The 19,604-nt window shown below is 35.8% G+C and overlaps 1 protein-coding gene across 1 annotated transcript in view; it reads right to left on the reverse strand.

The window, feature by feature from the left end:
• Nucleotides 1-707: 707 nt before the first annotated feature.
• CAPS2 (calcyphosine 2) overlaps nucleotides 708-19,604 on the reverse strand; it is a 28,364-nt gene continuing 9,467 nt past the window's right edge. The window contains 14 exon segments of the mRNA XM_066184587.1: nucleotides 708-880; nucleotides 1,046-1,058; nucleotides 2,175-2,261; nucleotides 3,311-3,430; nucleotides 3,983-4,137; nucleotides 5,747-5,823; nucleotides 7,927-8,042; nucleotides 9,320-9,413; nucleotides 9,521-9,582; nucleotides 9,584-9,620; nucleotides 11,089-11,163; nucleotides 12,284-12,403; nucleotides 14,789-14,856; nucleotides 19,247-19,359. Coding sequence (XP_066040684.1) covers nucleotides 708-880; nucleotides 1,046-1,058; nucleotides 2,175-2,261; nucleotides 3,311-3,430; nucleotides 3,983-4,137; nucleotides 5,747-5,823; nucleotides 7,927-8,042; nucleotides 9,320-9,413; nucleotides 9,521-9,582; nucleotides 9,584-9,620; nucleotides 11,089-11,163; nucleotides 12,284-12,403; nucleotides 14,789-14,856; nucleotides 19,247-19,359 — 1,310 coding nt within the window.

Here is a 19,604-nt window from a genome sequence, read left to right on the forward strand (position 1 = left end):
AAATACAGGAAAGGAAGATTTGCATTACACAATAGATGTGTGATTACTAAAACCTTTGAGATTCAATGGTCAACTTCGGATGCCTGACCAAAATGACAAAGCAAGATCAGCAGTCAAGACAGTGCACAGGACAAGGGGCTAAATGCTGTGAACTTCTCTGCACTTTCAGTACAGCAGACATCCTCAAAACTGGAAAACAATGACCTGCTCTCTTTCAAGCTAAGTACCAGCATAAGAAAAAATAAGTGAGACAAGAATAAGAAAATTTCTGAAGAAAAGCTACCATGCACATTTATGCAGTCAAATCTGAAGCTTTTCACAATGCATCATAAAACAAAATTTTCTCTTGCACATATGGCAAATATAAAATGCCTTTCAGGCATTTTAGTATTCTAATTCCCTCTTATTTTAATATAGGACACTTTATTTTAATATTAAAAAATTATGGCTTTTGGTATGGGAAACAGCCTTAATAATTTCTGGTGAAAAGACATAAAAACAGCATTTTTATTAGAAGAGTGGCTAGCATAACTCAACAGACACTCCATGAAATTTGCCACATATTATTCTAAAAGCATCTAAAGTTTTCTGTCCTTGAAATCAGTTTAAGACAGTAATTATAAAGTAATGCACATCAAGACTAAATCCTCTCTTATTTAGTCACTACTTGTTTAGAAAATGTCCCTTCTTTTTTGCCATCTTCCACTCTAAATTCTCCATGAATTCCTTAAGATATTAACAAAATCATCATAACCCACGATTCTGAAACTTAATTCTTCACAGTAATCTTCAAACTCAGCGTAGGACACTTCATTGGGGTTGCTGCAGGACTCTCCTAATGCTTCTAGAAATGACAATTTAATTTCTTCTGCAGTTTTGCCTATGAAAGTATATTTTTCTATTAAATACATTTTAAAGAAGAGTGAATATGTAGCCTTTGATATGCTTCAGGCAAGAAACTTTCAAATTTTAGCTTGCAAATCTTTTTTCAGAACAAATCAATATTCTGATTTCAGAATTAAGTCATTGGCTCACTTATTACCACCTGTAGAAATTACCTTACTTTAACATCATGATAGAACTAAGTATCTACAGAAAACATGGAGTCAGCCAATTGCAATGATTTATGAGATCAGGAAAATGTTTTCCTTCAAATGACTGCAAAAGCTGCATAATGCATTTGTAAACTAAAATTCTGAAGTTATCTTGTAAGAAAGCATATGTTTACAGTAACAAAACTTCAAAGTTCTGGGAAAACTTTAGGATGGAAATTGGCATTTGAAAAGTGTTCTGCAATTTACTTCTGTGTCCTTGCAATTTTATAAAGATAATAAGATTATTTCATAGCATTGAGAAAAAAAGTACATAAAAGAGGTCAATACAGCACTGGAAAAAAAAAAATCACATCTTGTATCCCTATGCCCCCATGTGACTTCATGTGTTACCATTAAAATCACTAGCAATATTAAAAAAATCCTCTCTTCTACAGGTGAAAAAGAAAGATTCATGACACCATGGAGACTTTCACAGTGACTAGTTTGGTACATGGAGGTACTGTTTTTTGAAACTGACATACAAATATTTAAACTTCTATTTTCTCAATGGCAGATTTTAAACAGTTTTGAGAATCCTGAAAAAATTACAAAAACTCCAGCATTTCCTCTGTAAAGGATGACAAACCTGTCCCAGAAATAAATTCCTTCTGAATTCCTTCTGAATAAATTATTCAAGTGCTGAGCACATTCCGTGTTGGTTGGAATCCTTGCATATTTTGATGGAAAAGAGTAATGTGAAAATAAGAGTATCCTACTAAGTGAAAATTATTAATATCATATTTGCCACTGATAACTTACAGATGAAAGCTAGGAAATGACTGCTTACAGATGTAGGGAAAAGAACTACTCTGCTTACCAGCAGTATTAGCAGCTTGAAAAAGGATAAATATTAAAACTGTGTGTATGAACGCCATTACTACTTATAGTCATGTTCTGGAGAGACTCATTTTAAGTCCTCGGATAAAGAAAGTTCCCCTTTAGCAGCTCAAGTCTAAGTAAATATGAAAACAGTTTGTATTTCCAAACAGTTTCTGGATCTGCTGTCTCTGCTAACAAGATGACTTCCATAGTTACAGATTTGGGTTTGTTTGTTTGTTCATGTGAATTATGTGCCAGTACTAGAGGATGTTTCTTTGCACAGTAACATTTTCTGACATTTTCCATAGGCACACTCCCAGTTTTGTTGAAAGCTAGTTTCATATAAGCCTATGGGGAAAAAAAAAGTTTCATATAAGCATGTCAGGGGGGGGAAAAGTGGAAAGATGAAAAGATCAAATACACTTAACTACCTAGCAAATATTTTTAGATCTTGTGCCAATGGATGATGTCAATTTACCTATTTTATTTAAGGTTGCTAGATACCAGAAAATCATTCTAGATTATGCAGTTTCATGACTATTTTACCTCAACAGTTTTCACATCAAAGGTGTGTTCCCTAGTCAATGCAAAAAAATTCTTCTCTCCCTAATTTCTAGCTCATCCTTAGAATCAGAAGTTTAGCTGCTTCCCTTCTGCCTCCTCCAATTATTAAGATTCCACATCATTCTGACAGAAGCTTCCACACAGCCTCTCCAGCACTGCTAACAGCAGCTTCCTTTTCATTTCCATTCCTTACTCAAATACATGTGCTTGATACATGAGGCTAGGAGAGTCGGATCCTCCATGATTGAAAGCATGAAAGTATATGTCATTTATCTTGATATCCAGTTGCTACTCCTTTGGCTGGTTTGTTATCAGTGTCTGATACTGCAAACAGCTCCACATTACATTACAGACAAATAGCAAGTGGCATTTCACATATAACATGTCTCGCAAATAGAATGACCCTGTAGGTCTCAAAGGAGACAAGCATTACTGCCTCCTCTTTCAGGCACTGTGGGAAGAAAGTCTACACATGTAGATTTGCCAAAATTTGTCATTTGCCAAAATAAGGAAACAAGCCTCTGGAAGAGATAGTTCCAGGGTGCCAGACACTTTAGGCACTGGACTGAACGATAAGAATAGCACATATGCATGAAAACTCAAAATAATGAAGGAATCAATCCTAGAATTTAAAATGAACTAATTTAACAATGGAACAGCGTGCAGTCCACTAATTTACCTTTCTGTTAATAAACTCATCTGAAACTTTAGGAAGTCAATTTCCAGGTACCGAACTTAAGAGAAATAACAACAAAACTAGAATATGATGAGTAACTAACTCCAAAGTTAGACTGTGAAGTATTCACAACTAAAATATCTGCAATAAAACTCACTTTTCTCACAAATGCTTTCCTATATTCATTCATTTCTCCAAATATGGCATGAGTAAATTCTCCATAGTCAACCTTACCACTCTTTCTGTCATCAAGAATAAGCCATAAGGATTCAAAGTCCTGCAATTTAAAAATATTTTGCCAAAGTTCTTCACTATATCCTGAAATAGAACAATTACTATAATGGGAAATTACAGTGTTCTCACAAACCCCCCCAAACTTCTAGATCCAAACTCACTCAAAGATTTGTAGAAATAACCCATGTCATCGGTGGTCACTGATGACCATAATTCACAGTTCTGATAGTTGTGAGCTACTTTTACAACATAATATATAAAACGAAGAAAAAACCTAAGTAAAGAACATAAACTAAATTATTTTTTAAAGCCTAAAGAGAAAAAAAAATGGGTTTCAATCACACCTGCTTCTTCATGTCATAATGTAAAAAGATTCCATGTTTTTAAATATATTATTTTTTATTTTTAAGAACTTCACATAGAACTGAATGCAGAAATGCCAAAATGCCAACATACCCTAAGGGAGAAAAGAAAAAGAAAAAAAAAGAAAACATGCACAAACCAGATATAAAACTATAGATTTAAGCAAAGAAAAGAATCAATTCCATAAATAAAGAAAGATAATATCCATGTTTACCGTTTCAACTAGACTCACCCCTTCAGGCATTTCCAAACAGAATACTTTCAGAGCTTCTTTCAAGGCTGTCTGAGACAGAAAACCATTGCTGTTCTTGTCTATTTGTCGGAAATACTTTCCTAAGCCTGTTATAACCCAAACTCCTCTTTCACTTAGTGTTTCTCTGAATATACCTGAGGATTTAGAGAAATTAGGAACATAAAATTTACCTAAAGCTGCCCACTTGCTATGGAGACAATACAGGAGTAAAGAACACTACGTCTACATATAATGGTGCTGGTTAGAAAGACATACTCATGCATTAGGGCTCCCTCGTCTTTGATGAAAAGATGCCAGCCCAAAAGGAAACCATCAGTTATTTAACATTTGAGTGAAAATCATATAAAGTGTGTCTAAAAAGTGATATCTAATAAACTTTTTTCAAAGAGACCACATAAAGAAAGAAAGAATGGCTATTGCTCTCTATATGTTCAGACTGTAAAACTGCCTACTTCTGTGAGAACTGATTGCATGCCATGATTTAAATACAAAGTAACTTTGGAACAACTACTTCAGAACAATACAAAACTTCCATTATGAGACACAGAGTTGCTTCTTTATACTAAAAACTTGTTAAGTACATGTGGAAACGAAAACAAAAATGACTAATTTGGCAAAATCATTCCCAAATTATACACAATTTCTATGATAAAACTTATGAAAGTCTTCAGCTAGCATAATCACTTAGGGATGTCTGAGTTTCTCAGCGTACTCTGTTAACAGAAGTCACCTGCTATTACTTTCAAATTACTTGTATCTACAATTTTAAAGAAAAATAGGGGCAAGGTGAAAGAAGGAATTTTTTTCCAGTGATGCAACTCAGACATTTGTTAAAAGGTGCCTTGACATATACACACACAACATTCTTCCAGGCCACACCAGAAAACCTTAGCTGTAGTCAGATAACTGAAAAGTCAGCTTGTGTATATTGTGCAAGGGGGAAAATGAAATAACTAGAAGATTAAAAAATAACACTAATTATTATTCCAACAATTTTCTTCTAAAAGTAAATGTCCAAGCAGTTTCTAGTGACCAGACTGCCTACTTAAAGCAGGTTTAGATAATGACAGTAAACAGGGGCGATTATACAAGCTGTGAGCTGCTCAGATCAACCATTTTTGTTGACGAGGTTACAAAAATAATACACAACACTGTATAAACATCTTTCCATAATCTTCAACAAAAAGCCATGCCTTTCTCTAAAGACTGTAGATAGGAACATGGTAGAATTTATTTACATATTCCAGAGTGCACTAGACAATTATACTCATGGTCTATAAAAAGCAGAATAATAGAGAATATCAAAATGCAACTTATCAATGTGTAGAAAAAATGGCCAAAAGAAGCATCTAGCACAAAATTAGAAGAAATGAGATGGTGTTTGTACACTTGGACAATAACAAATTTAATGCCAATGTGACATAGCATCAGTGTTATGTTTCATAATTTTTTCAAAGATTATGTCAACACAGAGATTAACACTTTATTGATTACATTCTTAATTACTCTGCACATTCTGCACAATCTTTACCCAGGCTGTTTATTTGAAGAGATAGAAGAAAGCTCTCTTATGAGTGATTTGTGCTGGTATCAGAGTCTAATAATATTCTGATAAATATATAACTTTTGTTTAATTTCATTTACACAAATAAAATCTTCATAACATCACTATTACTCATTGCTCTGAGCTGTAAAGACAGAGATATGGAAATTAAAATTAAATGGGTTCTGGTAGATACAAACCTTGAATCTTCCTGAAAACTTTGCTGTCATCAACCACTTGCCTGGAGCACTCTTCCTTGAGTTCCACAGAAGAAATTCTAAAGAAGTCAAAATTAATGTTGTTGGTGAAATTACATGTAAGGTGACTATATTCAAAACAGATGTAATAAAAAATCCCAACATACTCAACTTTATATTTAATTCATATACTACCCTTATAAGCACAATATCCAATTGCTTGGGTTTTAGAGGGCACTCACAGAAGTCCTTGCTGACCAGCTGCAGATATGCAGAAATTATTTTCTAATGATATTAACTGGCATCTCCTCTACTAATTCATTCATGGATAATTCTTCCTATGCATAAAATCTCCAAAGTTTTAGTTCAATCTTTATCCCATACCACTGGAAGTGTTTGTTAAAGCAACCATATTTAATGAGCAAGAGGCAAATAACATGAAGTACTTTTCAAAGCTCCCTTTAGAACACAAATAGCAAAGGTGTAGACCAAAACTATATCTAGAAATTAAGGTTAAATTTTGTGGGATTTTTTCTGCTAAGCTTCCTTCTGAGAAGGGCTTCCCACAAGCCTTCATCAGAAATACCTATAAAGGTTGATTAAAAAATTTGTGGAAGAACCTACTGGAAGAAAAAAAAAAAAAAAAACAACAAACCAACAAAGTCCTACAATAATTTGAATCAGAATATTAAAATTATGGAAAAGCATTACTGTCAACTCTGAGCTGCTTGCTCAGCAGTGTTTTGCCATGGCGTACTCCTCCTCCTGCTTTCTGAGGCCAAAGACTTATCTCTCTGCTATCTAGTAGGAGTTTTCATCTCCACTTTGGGTACCTTCCATTATGAAGTCCATAAAAGCTTACCTACATCAGATCACCTAAACTGGAAAGTCAACAACCACCTGCAGAGGACAATGTACTCCCTCTAAAACACATATAAACTAAAAGATTCATGGTTTGTGACAGAAGGGCATAGCTGCTCCTGGGAACCTGCAGTAGACCTTTTGGACTGTTGCTCAACAGGATTTTCTCTCAGTAGAGTAATGAGGTTAAGAGGACTCAATTCAAGAGTTTTTCACCAGGGAATAGAGAGCTCAATAACATCGTCATACAGAAGAAAAAGACAGACTAAAATATAGTCACTAAGGGAAAGGATACAGAGAGAGTATAAAAAAGGAAATAATCTATTCCACCACAGGTAGCACAAAATCCAAAATTACAACCCAGTGAACAGGTCTTCTTTCTGGTTCTTCTATTCAGACAAAACACTGGTTTGACTCCAAATTTCACAGATATAAGATTAGCAACAAATGAAAGAAAAAGCTGTTCATTTGACTGATAGGATTCTGAGATGTAAAATGTCTTAAATAAACCATCAGAAATTAAAATATATTGTGCTTTATTTCACTGAAACCTTGCTGAGAGGGAACAATTAGCACTAAGCATCATACAACTATACATTTCTAGAACCAATTAAATTTGAATTTACTGTTCTATGCACTGTTAGCTTCCTATGGCTCCTTTGCAAAGCTTTCAGTCTAGAGGGACTTTAAGTGAATATTACCATATCTGAGGTAATATTACCATATCTTCATGTGCATAAACACTTGCAGAAAGAAAACAATAGTCAAGTTCCGCTAATAAAGTACTCTTTAGATACTGAGCATATTAAATTGAGATTAAAATAATTTTCTTCCTAATCAGGAAGGGATCAAAGTATAAGATACATGAGGAGAGGCTGGGAGAGCTGAAACTGTTTAGCCTGGAGAAAAGAAGCCTTGAGGGATCTTACCCTCAAGTATGTATAAATACATGACAGAAAGGAGTAAAGAAAACTGAGACAGACTCTGCTCAGTGGTGCCTGTTGACAAGACGAGGCAATGGGCACAACCTGAAACACAGGAGGTATATGATTTGTATATAAAAACATGTGATCTTAAAGCAAATAGAACAGCTTCACATTTCAAGTCTTACTATAAAATTACTCCTTATCATTCTAGGAAGTTACTGAACTATGCAAAATCCTCTATTACTAATTTCTCCTTAGAACAGCCTAAATATGGATTCTAGTTTCAGCAGTATAAGTAATAAGGTATTAGGAGCTCTTTTTTTTTTTCTTTTTTTTTTTCTTTTTTTTTTGCTTAAGGAAGGAAAAGTAATTTGAAAATTAGTTAGCAGCACTTACATTAGATAATCCATAGCTGCTTCATCAATACTTATCACATGAAGGGTGAAGACAGGGTTCTGCTTAACACTTTCTGGAAGATTATGATCAACGCTTTGGAAAGTCAGATTGGCTCCCTGTTGGTAAAGCACACAATGATTTAAAAATAGGTCGTGTATTTGGTAAATAGAGGGGAGGAGGAAAGAAAGAAAAGCAGCAAACTAAAAGCAAAGAATGCTGAGAAGAATAAAAAAAACGCAGTAGCTCTAACTGTAATATCTGGGCAGGCTTGGTTTATAAAGTCTCCAAAACTCATGAATTTAGAAGGAGGAGACAGAGACACTGTTACTCTGCAAGGATCTCAACCACTTGGACTTTGACAGATCTGCATAACTTAATGTCAGCCCAGAAAGCATGATTGCAGATATGGAGATTCACAGACACAGCATCATTCTTAAGACCTACTGAACTCAATGCAATACATTTTCTGGATGACTTTATGATGTATCTTTATTCAGAGCACATTTCCATCTGCAGGCTGCAAAAATACACATGACAATAAAATATGAAAATTCCAACAAGTAACTTTATCTTCCATATTATAAACTCATCTATTTCATCTATTTTTAGGTGGTTCTGTAAGCAGTTAGGATAGGTATGTGATTAGACAAAACACACTAAAAACTAATGTCAGCTTCTTTTACTTTCTACATTTCTCACAAACAAGGTTTTTCCTCTAAACTTCAGATTTGCAGGAGCATGTGAAGAATTTGGTTAAAACTTGCTCAAGTATTTCTAAACCATGAACACTTTACCCAGTACAGAAGTACAGCAGTACAGAAGGTGAAATAAGATTTTTAATCAGTCATCAGATTAGCTGGTAGACAAAGTTTAACATTGTTTCATACACTTGCTCTAAACAGCTGGTTGTTTACATTTCAAACTGTAGGTTAAAAAACAATTAACCTGCAATTTCTTCATGTTTAAAAGATATATAATCATTGCTTCGAGCTAAAAATGCCAGCCAAAAAAAAAAAAATTAATCCTTGCTTCGACTTAAAAATACCAGCAAAGCCTTTGCCAGACCTTGCAAAGGTGTTTGGTCCACTTCCTCTTCAGGACTCCTCTTCCCGAGTGGATTATTTCGTCCACAAAAGGTCCACACTATCAGCAGTCTTGTGCCCTCTAGAGGGAAAACTACAAACTACAGCTTAATCTGAAACCTAAATTTGGAACCTCTAAAACGTAGGGCAACAAAACAATCCAGACTCCTGAAAACCTTTTATTCAAAAATTTCACTTAAACGGGGAAGACTTTTGGTCTTCCCGGAAGGCTAGATCACAATTTACAATTCAAACATCCAAATATTACCCCCCCCCAAAAAAAATTGTTTTACATTCAGCAGAATACTTACCATGTAGAAGTCACTAAAATCATAAGTTTTTCCCTTTCTTTGTCCACGCTGATGTTGACAAACTCCCTTCTGAATAAAAGGCAAGGCAGTCGTCCTGTGAAATAATTCAAAACTGGCACTAAAACAATTGAATTTATTTAAGATTCTTAGATACAGTGAAATATGTTTTCTAAATCCTTTTTAAAAAGTAATTCATCCTACCTGTTTTTTCCAAGCTGTCGAAATTTATACACAGTAAGGGATTTGTCACATGCAAAAAAAAAAAAATCCAATCAGCTCCCTACAAGCATCGTGACCATTACTAGAAGAGAAATTGAAAAGCGCCGTTATGTTTTTCACCTATATAAATACAATTCAACCCAAACATAAGTAACATTTATTTTGGAAACAGAATGGTTCGAGTTAGAAGGGACCTTAAAGATCATCTGGTTCCAAAACCCCTTCACCAGACCACTGCGCTCAGAGCTCCATCCAGTGTGGCCTTGAACACTTGCAGACAGGGGGCACCCACGGCTTCTCTGTGCAATCTGTTCCAGTGCCTCACCGCCCTCACAGCAATGACTTTCTTCCTAATATCTAACCTAAACCTGCCTGCTTTTAGTTTGAACGCATGCTTTAAAAAGTCCCTCTCCAACTTTCCTGCAGCCTCCCTGTAGGCACCAGAAGGCTGCAGGAAGGTCTTCCTGGAGCCTTCCCTTCTCCTGACTGGACAATTCAACTCTTTCAACCTATCTTCATAAGAGAGGTGCTCCATCTGATTATCTTTTGTGATCTTCCTGTGGATCATTCCAACAGCTCCTTCTCATGCTGAAGACCCCAAAAGTGGACCCAGCACTGTAGGTGGGGCCTGGCAAGAAAGAAGCAGAGCAGCAGAATCCCCTCCCGAGCCCTGCTGGCCATGTTTATTTTGGTGCAGCCCAGGATATGCTTGGCTTCCTGGATGCAAGCACACACTGCCAGATCATGCTGAGCTTCTCATCCATCAGCACCCCCAAGTTCTTCTCCTCCAGGCTGCTCTCCATATCCATTTTATTTCCAATGTTGCATGCTGTGAAATTTATTTTTTTAAAGAGCTCTTTGACTATTTTCTCTAACCCACCATGAAATTCAACTTGTGGATCCAGTCACATATTTTAATTCAATATTCCATTCTCCATAATGCTAAAAACACATCTCAAGGCTTCATGTTTTAGTGTACCAGTATAATTTTCACTGATTAACCAAAGGATTATGTACACAAGGACTACTGCATTCATTGAGGTATATTGAAGTATGTTGCTGAATACTCAGCTATGTCTAACAAGTATACAGCTCACAGCTGCAGAAAAGCATCACTTTCAAAACTGAAAAATATGTTTATGCTACCACTACTCAAATCAGAACAGTTTCAAAGATATTCTAAAATTTAATACATAAGGAGCTACAAACATGTTGCTATGCCATTACTACTTATAGTAGTTGCAACATCAAAGATAAGATGCAGCAGCTAAAAGCACTATTTTACACAGCCCCTGTGGTTACTGTCCTGAATAGAGCTATGGGTATGATGGTAACATAACACTGCTTACAGATCTTAACATTGTACAATGGCATTGTAAAGCCACTATCCATTAGCCATGTCAAAAATTGTACTACACATGGACAGCCACACATACTTTTTTTTCTTCAACATAGGGAGCAGAAACATTCAGTGCAATTAATCAGTTCGAGAGAGAAATCCTCATTCACAAATTCAGAGCATTGAAAAGCTTCACAAAATTTGTGATTACCTAGATATAATCCTACTATCAAAGCATAGCTTGTTGGAGAGCATGTTCTCAGTTAGTCCTGATTTTGTCCTTATTCTGTGAAAATAATGCAGCATGTTAATGATACCTATATACCCACAGATAAATGTTACATAAAACTCAACCATTTCCAAACAGCAAAAACCATGAAATACGGTATCCTTGGCAACTGGCTGAGGAGATGATCCTTTGTAGTTGCATTAGAAAGCAACTCAGAGCTGTAAAGTGTTCTGTTATATAATATGAGAGTACATTCACAGAGAACATAGATATGAATGGGAAATTTTGTTTACATGCACTTATATAAAGAATTAACCTTTACCTCTACCACTCACCACACTTCCATGAACCAATGCGTTCTCTTGCAAAAATACTCAGGTTGGCGCTTTTTTACCCACCTAAGTATTTCATATTGGCCCTATTACTAGTTCCAGAAATGGAGATTTGTCTATGTGATGGATGTAAGAAATTGAGACTGGTTTTGTTGTCTTTCTTCCTCTTTATAAGAATACAAAGATGACATTTGATCAGAAAGACTTTATAGCAGGATATTAAAATGCACAAAGCAGAAATACTTGGCTGAATGTTAAGAAAAATTAACAGAACAAAACTCAGACCTGCAGATTCATTTGATTTTATGGATCACAGTGTTTCCTCAGGTTTATTTAAGTCCTTGGAGTGACTAGTTCAATGCTGACAGTCCAGGAATGTCATTTAAATGCCAATAGGGTTAATTATTGCAGCAGAAATCAAAACACGAAAGAAAAGTATGATTATATTGTGAAGCTCTACATTAGCATTTACAGATGCATATTTATGCAATTTATACACCAAAGGATAGGAATCTCTAAAAGGATATTGACAGGATTGAAGCATCCAACCACTTGGAAAAGGCTGGCAAATCCTTGTGATGAATAGTATCAATATGAACTTAACAATGTTCTCTCAGGTTTTATAAAGTCTATTAATCAATCATAATACACAGAGAATTCACATAAGAAGATCCCTATTATCCCCTTAGGCAATAACAAGGACAGGAAAGCTACAAAAAAGGCCTCATATGAAGCTGGTGGATCCAAGCCAAAACCAGAATATCTGGAAAGGCAAACAGAATTCACAGAGCTAAAATATATATATATATATATATACAGCAGAAAATTTATTTTTATAAACTTGCTTCGTTTCGTGGAGTGTCCTTTTTCTAACACTCATTGGTGCTGTCCCAACTCCCAGAAGTCCTTGGGCTGCCATGCAAGCATCAGAACGTGTAGACTGCTCTGGATCACTTATAACAGCCCTGACCACAAAGAGCAGGGAGAAGCCCTTTGACTATTAGTATGGCTGAATTTCAGGTCTTACATATTTTTATGCAGGAAAGAAAACACCCAAGACTAATACAGTAATACAATCTTGGAGTTATCCATTAACCTTGCATGAATTTGTGGGCCTAATTTTTTGTTTGTTTTTACAAATTATTAGGTCTATTTCTCAAAATCAAATATATGCAATAATATTCTGGAAGTGCACTGCTATGCAGTAATGTTACATGCAGATACATATTATTTAAAATATATTTTATATATCTTTATATAAAATAAATCTTAGTATTAAGAAGGCTTGTGGTGTTTTTCATCATTTCTACTATTTCCATAAATATTCCATCAGTGATATTCTTTAACCATGGCTCCTTCCAATATCAGTGATATCAGTTACTAGCACTGGCCAGTGGCATCACCTCAGAATAGTTTGGGTTGGAAGAGACCTTAAAGATCATCTAGTTCCAACCCCCATGCTGTGGGCAGGACACCTTTCATTAGACCAGGTTTCTCAGAGCCCCATCCAATCTGTCATCCAACAAAAACATTGGCACTTCCTCCCTCAAAGTGCTAACTACACAGCTGAGAGGATCTCAAAGTCCCAACAAGCAGAAAAGAAACAGATGAACTGGATTCATTTTGATATTCTCTGTATTTTGAACATTTTGATATTCTCTGTATCAGTTCAACAAATAAGCAAAAGAAGACACCCTTTACAAATAAAAGAGATTCTTGTTATGCTATTGAAATGGTTATGAGAAGGGAAAAAATAATTTTGCATGGCTATTAAAATTTTCTAAACTTGCTCTCTGATCTATACAGATAAATCATTGTACACATCAGTTACACTGATTTAACTGCAAGATTTGATCTACTAAAAAAAATATTCAAAACACTTTTGTATTTCCTTTAACAGCTTTATTTATGCAACAGTTTTGAACTAATATTTTATGATTAACATCCTGATATCTGATACCAATTTGTTTAGAAGTACTGGCAGAGTTATATTTGGAACATAAACAGAGAGATTTTTTAAATTAAAACTTCATCCTGATGCAGCTGCAGCACTACTGAATAGTGTTTTGACATTGTCAACAGAAGGGTTCAAAGTAGGAGAAGGAATACATGGAAAAAATAAGGCAAAGCAAGAGAAGGAGGTTAAACACAGAATGGACATCCATGATCCAAGATGCACAAAGCTGTATGCTTAATGCAACATCAGTAGTACAGAAACACTCCAACATAACCAGCATATTTTTAAGATCACCTCTGTAATAAGCTTTAAAGGGATATGACACAGGCCAAGCACTTATCTGAAAAGTGGGGGTTTCTATCCTGTATAGTTCCATAATTTTAATCCTGCTAAATGAGGATTAAAATTGGAATTTAACATTGTGTTTCATGACAGTCTTGTTTCCCTCAAGCCATCTTCTTGACATTTCAGCTTTTAAATAGTGTAAAAGTGTTAATAGACTTTCAAACAGTATAGGTCATTTAAACTGCCATTGTGACAGAAACAAGGGAAAACTAAAATAATGAAGTGCAACAACGTTTCAACCTCAAAATTTTAGGATTTGATGGGCTGGAACACCAGTGCAGATAACTCTAGAGATTGTAAACTATGCACAGAATGAAAAATAATCTAGACATACCCACACATAATTTTTTAGTAAGTGTAAAGTAACACGAAACTATATTAAACTAGCTTGCATCTTCTTATATTGTCATAACCAGACAGCTTGCATAAAGCCCTGAATTATTAAAGCATGCTTAAAATAGAGGGATCTTTCGGCACAGAAGCAATGCTTTCTTGAAACTAAAGGGATAGCAATGAAGGCAGGAGATCTTACTGTACAACCTGGATCAATTCAATTTATAATACTGCCTTTTTTTCCTACATGCCCAGCATTGGTATAATGCTTCTTTATGACTGAAAGTTGTTGTGTTAGTATTAATAAACTATTCATAAATATTAATAGAGTTAAGATTTTTAGAAGGAACAATAAATATTGAGAACTTGTAATTTATAACATCAGGCATCCATATATTTTATTGAGGTGAGAGAGGGTTATTTTTGAGAGCAAGTGCTATTGTAAAGAGCTTAAAATAGGTTCAAGTATAAAATTAAAAATTATTTCCAGAAAAAAAATAACATACTCATGGCAATTTAAACTGATATTTTAAGCTGCATTAAAAAAACTTCTCACTTAAAGGATTTTTGCAAATAATACTACTACATAAGACTTCATAAGACTTGGAACAGGATGACCAAAACTTTCTTGCTCTTAAGCAAGAAAAGCCAAACACTAACAGATCTAAATTCTTCTGTAGGGAAAACTGAAATTTTACATTATAAATTCATTGACCTACATAATTGATCCACCATAACTTGTTCTACAACAGTCTGTTTTCTCCTGTCTGCAGCAACATCCTCCTGCAATGAAAAACTGGCTGAGAACAAATGAAATAGATAACAGCAGGCACTTTGAATAATAAGTTACCCTTTAAGACAGCATTCAGAGGTCACAAACTTACCCATGCCACAATTAATAATTTTTTCACATTTTTAATAGAGTTCTATTTGCATAAAAAATAGACATACAATATTCTCTGCTACAGACTCGATTTGTCTACTAATATTAGTTGTAATAAATACAGAATTCTAGTATTTAAGTTGACAGACAAAATCCTTATTTCTGAATTGTTTCCCATGCATTCTGTAAGTACAATAGAGCCTGAGGAGACTCACATTATTCCAGGTTTTACGGGTGACACAGATTCCAACTAAGAGAATAAAACTTTACCTCCAGCAATATTTAGTCAAAAAAATTCTTTTAAGACTTAGTCTCAGTTGCAGATTTTTCTTTCCTTCATGCCACAATAATTTTCTGCTGAGACAGGTCAATCTGAAAAACCTTTCAGGAAATATCATCCTAAAGGGGAAAGGGGATTGAACATGATTTTATTATTTCTATTAGAATAACACTGAATCATATACTTGTGCCATTCACTGTAAAGTGTGAAGACATTGATCATAACCTGTTACACAGAGAGAAACCAGAGCGCAAGAGGATGGCCCAGGATAGTATGGAGACCACCAGCAATAACTAGGCCTCAGCATTTCTCATTATCTTCCACATTTCTGAACTTTTTTAGTGCATTTACATTAGCCTTTTATTAAAAAAAAAAAAGTTTTATATGTGAGAAAATAGAGATTATTGTTACTGAGGGGGCTTATACTACCTTACAGTTTTTAGGTATTCTGAAACTAAAGAATTAAGATATTTTTCTAATTGGTCTTGTGTGCAAAGAAAATTCTACAGAGATCTAGCATTTGTGTAGATGAAGAACTGAAAAGTTCCCAGGTACCTATAAGACATAATTCCTAATTCTACAGGGATGTTATGGGTAGAATTCACAATCTTCAAATAAATACTGAACGGCACTAGTAAAAAAAAAAAGTCAAATCAAAAATCCCAAATAACTAATGCAACACCAGACCAGCTGTTGGTTATTCCAAACTGATATATTCTGAGTTATTGATTCTTTACCCATTAACTGTTGAAACAGATGTATTAAAAAGAATGATGTAAAGGAGGACACAGTGATTATATAGAGCAGCATTTGTTATAACATATTCCATGGGCCCTGGCTTATAGATCCAAACCAGTTAGCATGCTGAAAATAATCTGATTAAAAAAAAACAAAACAAAACACCAAAGAAAATCTTACACCTTAAATTTCAATTGAATATTAGGTCACTGAATAATCTTTCATGAAACATATTCCATTCTGCTCTTAGACAAAAGCTCTACTATGAAATTACAAAAATGCGGAGGGCAGAGGCAAACACTGAACTTGCAGCAGCTCCCACTGGTAAAAAGGTAGTAACTGTTGCTCTCTAAATATGAGCACTCAGAGAAAACCAACCTTCTTCAGAGGTTATATATGACATCTACTGGCAATGGACTGTGAATCACAAAATCACAGAATAAAGTGAACTCGAAGGGATGTTCTTTGTAAGTACAAAGAACACCCAGTCCAACTCCTGACACAACACAGGACCATCCCTGAGTCACACCATGAGCATGAGAGCATTGTCCAAACACTTCTTGAACTGTCAGGTTTGGTGCTGTGACCACCATGGGGAGCCTGTTCTGCTGTCCAACCACACGCTGGGTGAAGAACCTTTTCTTGATCCAGCCTAAACCTGCCCCGACACAACTTCAGGCCATTCCCTTGGGTCTTGTCCCTGGTCACAACAGAGAAGAGATCAGAGTCTGCTCCTCCTCTTCCCATCATGAGGATGCTGAAGACCACACTGAGGTCTCCCCTCAGTCTCCTCTAGCTGAATAGATCAATTGACATCATCTGCTCTTCATACAGCCCCTCGAGACCCTTCACCATCTTTGTTGCCCTCCTTTGGACACCCTCTAAGAGCTTCATTTCTTTTTGATATTTTGGCAACCAAACCTGCCCCCAACACTCAAGTTAAGGCTGCCCCAGTGCAGAGCAGAGCAGGACAAGGACAATCCCCTCCCCTGCCCATCTGGCAATGCTGTGGCTGATGCCCCTCAGGACAGGGTTGGCCCCCCTGGCTGCCAGGGCACTGCTGACTCATGTCCAACTTGCCATAGACCAGGACCCACAGGTCCATTTCCACGGCACTGCTCTCCAGCATCTCACTCCCCAGTCTGTCCATACATCCATGGTTGTCCTGAACCAGGTGCAGAATTTGGCACTTTCTCTTGTTGAATTTTGTGTGGTTGGTGATTACCCAGCCCTCTGATTTGTCCAGGTCTCTCTGCAGGGCCCCCCTGCCTTCAAGGGAGACAGCAGCTTTTGTATCATCTGCAAACTTGCTCAGTATCCCTTCCAGTCCTGTGTCCAATTATTTATGAAGATATTGAAGAGCACAGGGCCTAAGGTGGAGCCCTGCAGAACCCCACTAGAGAACTTTCACCCCAAATTACAGAAAAACCAAGAGAAGTTCTACTTTAACATTTGACTTTTTGGTAATGATTACAGTAAAAGGACATGTTAACATTGTGTATTCTTGAGCAAAATTTTCAAGTACCTTAACATGAAATGCCAACAATTGAGGCAACATATACAAAATGGAATTAATACACCTGCAGTTATTACTACCAGTTTTTTCCAGTGTTCTACCACTATCAGAAGCTGGACCTAGGAGAACCTGAGATGGTCCTCAAAAGAGAGAGTCAGCCTGTGCTGAGTGTTAATGAATAACAAAAGGGCTTATGAAGGTCCCAGTAACACCTTGCTCAGACACCTGCTGGCTTTATTTTAAAGCATGGCAGCTACAGAATATCTTCTATTTTGTGGTTCTGCACTGCTCTTTTTCTCAGGGCTTTCACCGTACTTGCTTTAGCATTAAGTAGATACTCTGGGGATACTTCAAGACTTTTTTCCATTATCTTTAGCCAATAGTATAGATTTTTTGATTTATTCTAAAAATAAAAGCTTAAGTACTTTCTCAAAAGATTTTCTTATCATGAAAATTAACAGTGACCTCAGTAGAGCAACATCTGCATTCACTTCAACAAGATTAGAAATCAAATAAATGCTTGCAATGATGCAAAATTCAGTGCATAGTGACAAGCAAATAAAATGAATTAAAATTACTATTTACTTTAAAAATCATAAATTTTCTCATGGCTTAATATTCCATGAGAAAGTCAGAATGATTTCAAAATAACCCTTTTCAGCAATACCTTCAAAAACCAATTATAAAAGCCCTCACTCTGCATATGCAAATAATGAATCATGCAATATCAAATCAAGGTTCTTCATCACTCTAAATTCAAGGCCTGGCCTCAGATGGGCAAGACTTCTATTGTTCAGTCCCAAAAAGAGTAAAATTCACATCTATGCAAAAAATTAAAGAAGCATATTTGGTACATCCACGTGAGTAAAGTTTTAATTCCCCTCTCTGCATGCTAGTGAGTCCATGCTGGTATCCAGGCTTCAGGGCTCCCTCCTTCCCTCAGAAAGGATGTGACAAAAGATCAGAGCAAAAGCAATTGAAAGAAAAGGCTAAGGGAGCTTGGGTTTGTTTAGTTTGCAGAACCAGCGGCTATGAGGCATTCTGAAGAGAAGTCACAAAGAAAAGAGAACCAAACTCTTTTTGACAGAAGCCAACAGTATTACAGGAGGTGAAGGTTACACACTGAGCCTTGAGAGGATTGGTGTGGACAATAGGAAGAACTTCACACAGAGAATAGCATGTCACCTGAAGATGCTGCTTAGATCTAGACACTGCAGAAGCTCCATCCCTAGCTGTTTGAAGACACAGCCAAAGTTGTTGCTGACTCAGTCTAATAATAGTTGATGGAGTTATGAAATCCATGGAGCATTGAATACAGGCTCAGCTAAAAGCTACATATAAGAGGAAATCATAGAACCATAGAATATCCTGACCTGGAAGAGACCCACAGGGATCATCAAAGTCCAACTTCTGACACTGAATCTAACATTATGTTCACAAATGTAGTATTTACATTCACTCAACTACCTCAGTTATTCTTAGTTGTATGAATGTATCTGTATATATAACTCATAATTTGTGTTCTCATTTATATAGATTACTGCATAAAATACAAGCACTGCAGATAAGATTTTTAAAATGCTCACTGGATTGCTCAGTTCAGCTCCCATTGAAAGAAAAGTTTAAATTCACAATTTCAATGGCTGCAATTACATACTAGACCCAAATCCCCAAAGGCATAACTTCTGTCGAACATCTGCGAAACCATTGTCCACATCTAGGTGGTTAGCAGCACAACACCAGTCCAAATACTTACAGCTTCTGACTTCCTTATGTTGTGCTGCATGTTATAAGACTTGTTTGTATAACAGTGTTGCAGGAGAGCTTTCTTATCAAGCGTTACAAAATCATCATGTCCATCTTCAAGCTCTGTACCCTACACAAAAATACATTCTTTTTATAACACAAGTGTAATGAACTGTAATAAAAACAAACTAAAAAACCCACACGTTTTCCTCAGCAATTTATTTAAAAGTACTACATTCTTTCTTCTTTACCTTTTAAAGTGTCTACTTCTTCCACTTCATGCTAATTAAAAGAGAATTTTTTTAAGCCAAGATTTCTACAGAAATTGAACTTACAAGGAAAGATTAGAGAGCAAGATTTGTATCTTT

Source organism: Chamaea fasciata, unplaced genomic scaffold (assembly GCF_029207755.1).
Source record: "Chamaea fasciata isolate MVZ Bird 193981 ecotype frontalis unplaced genomic scaffold, bChaFas1.0.hap1 SCAF_5, whole genome shotgun sequence".
NCBI classification, from domain to species: Eukaryota; Metazoa; Chordata; class Aves; order Passeriformes; family Sylviidae; genus Chamaea; species Chamaea fasciata.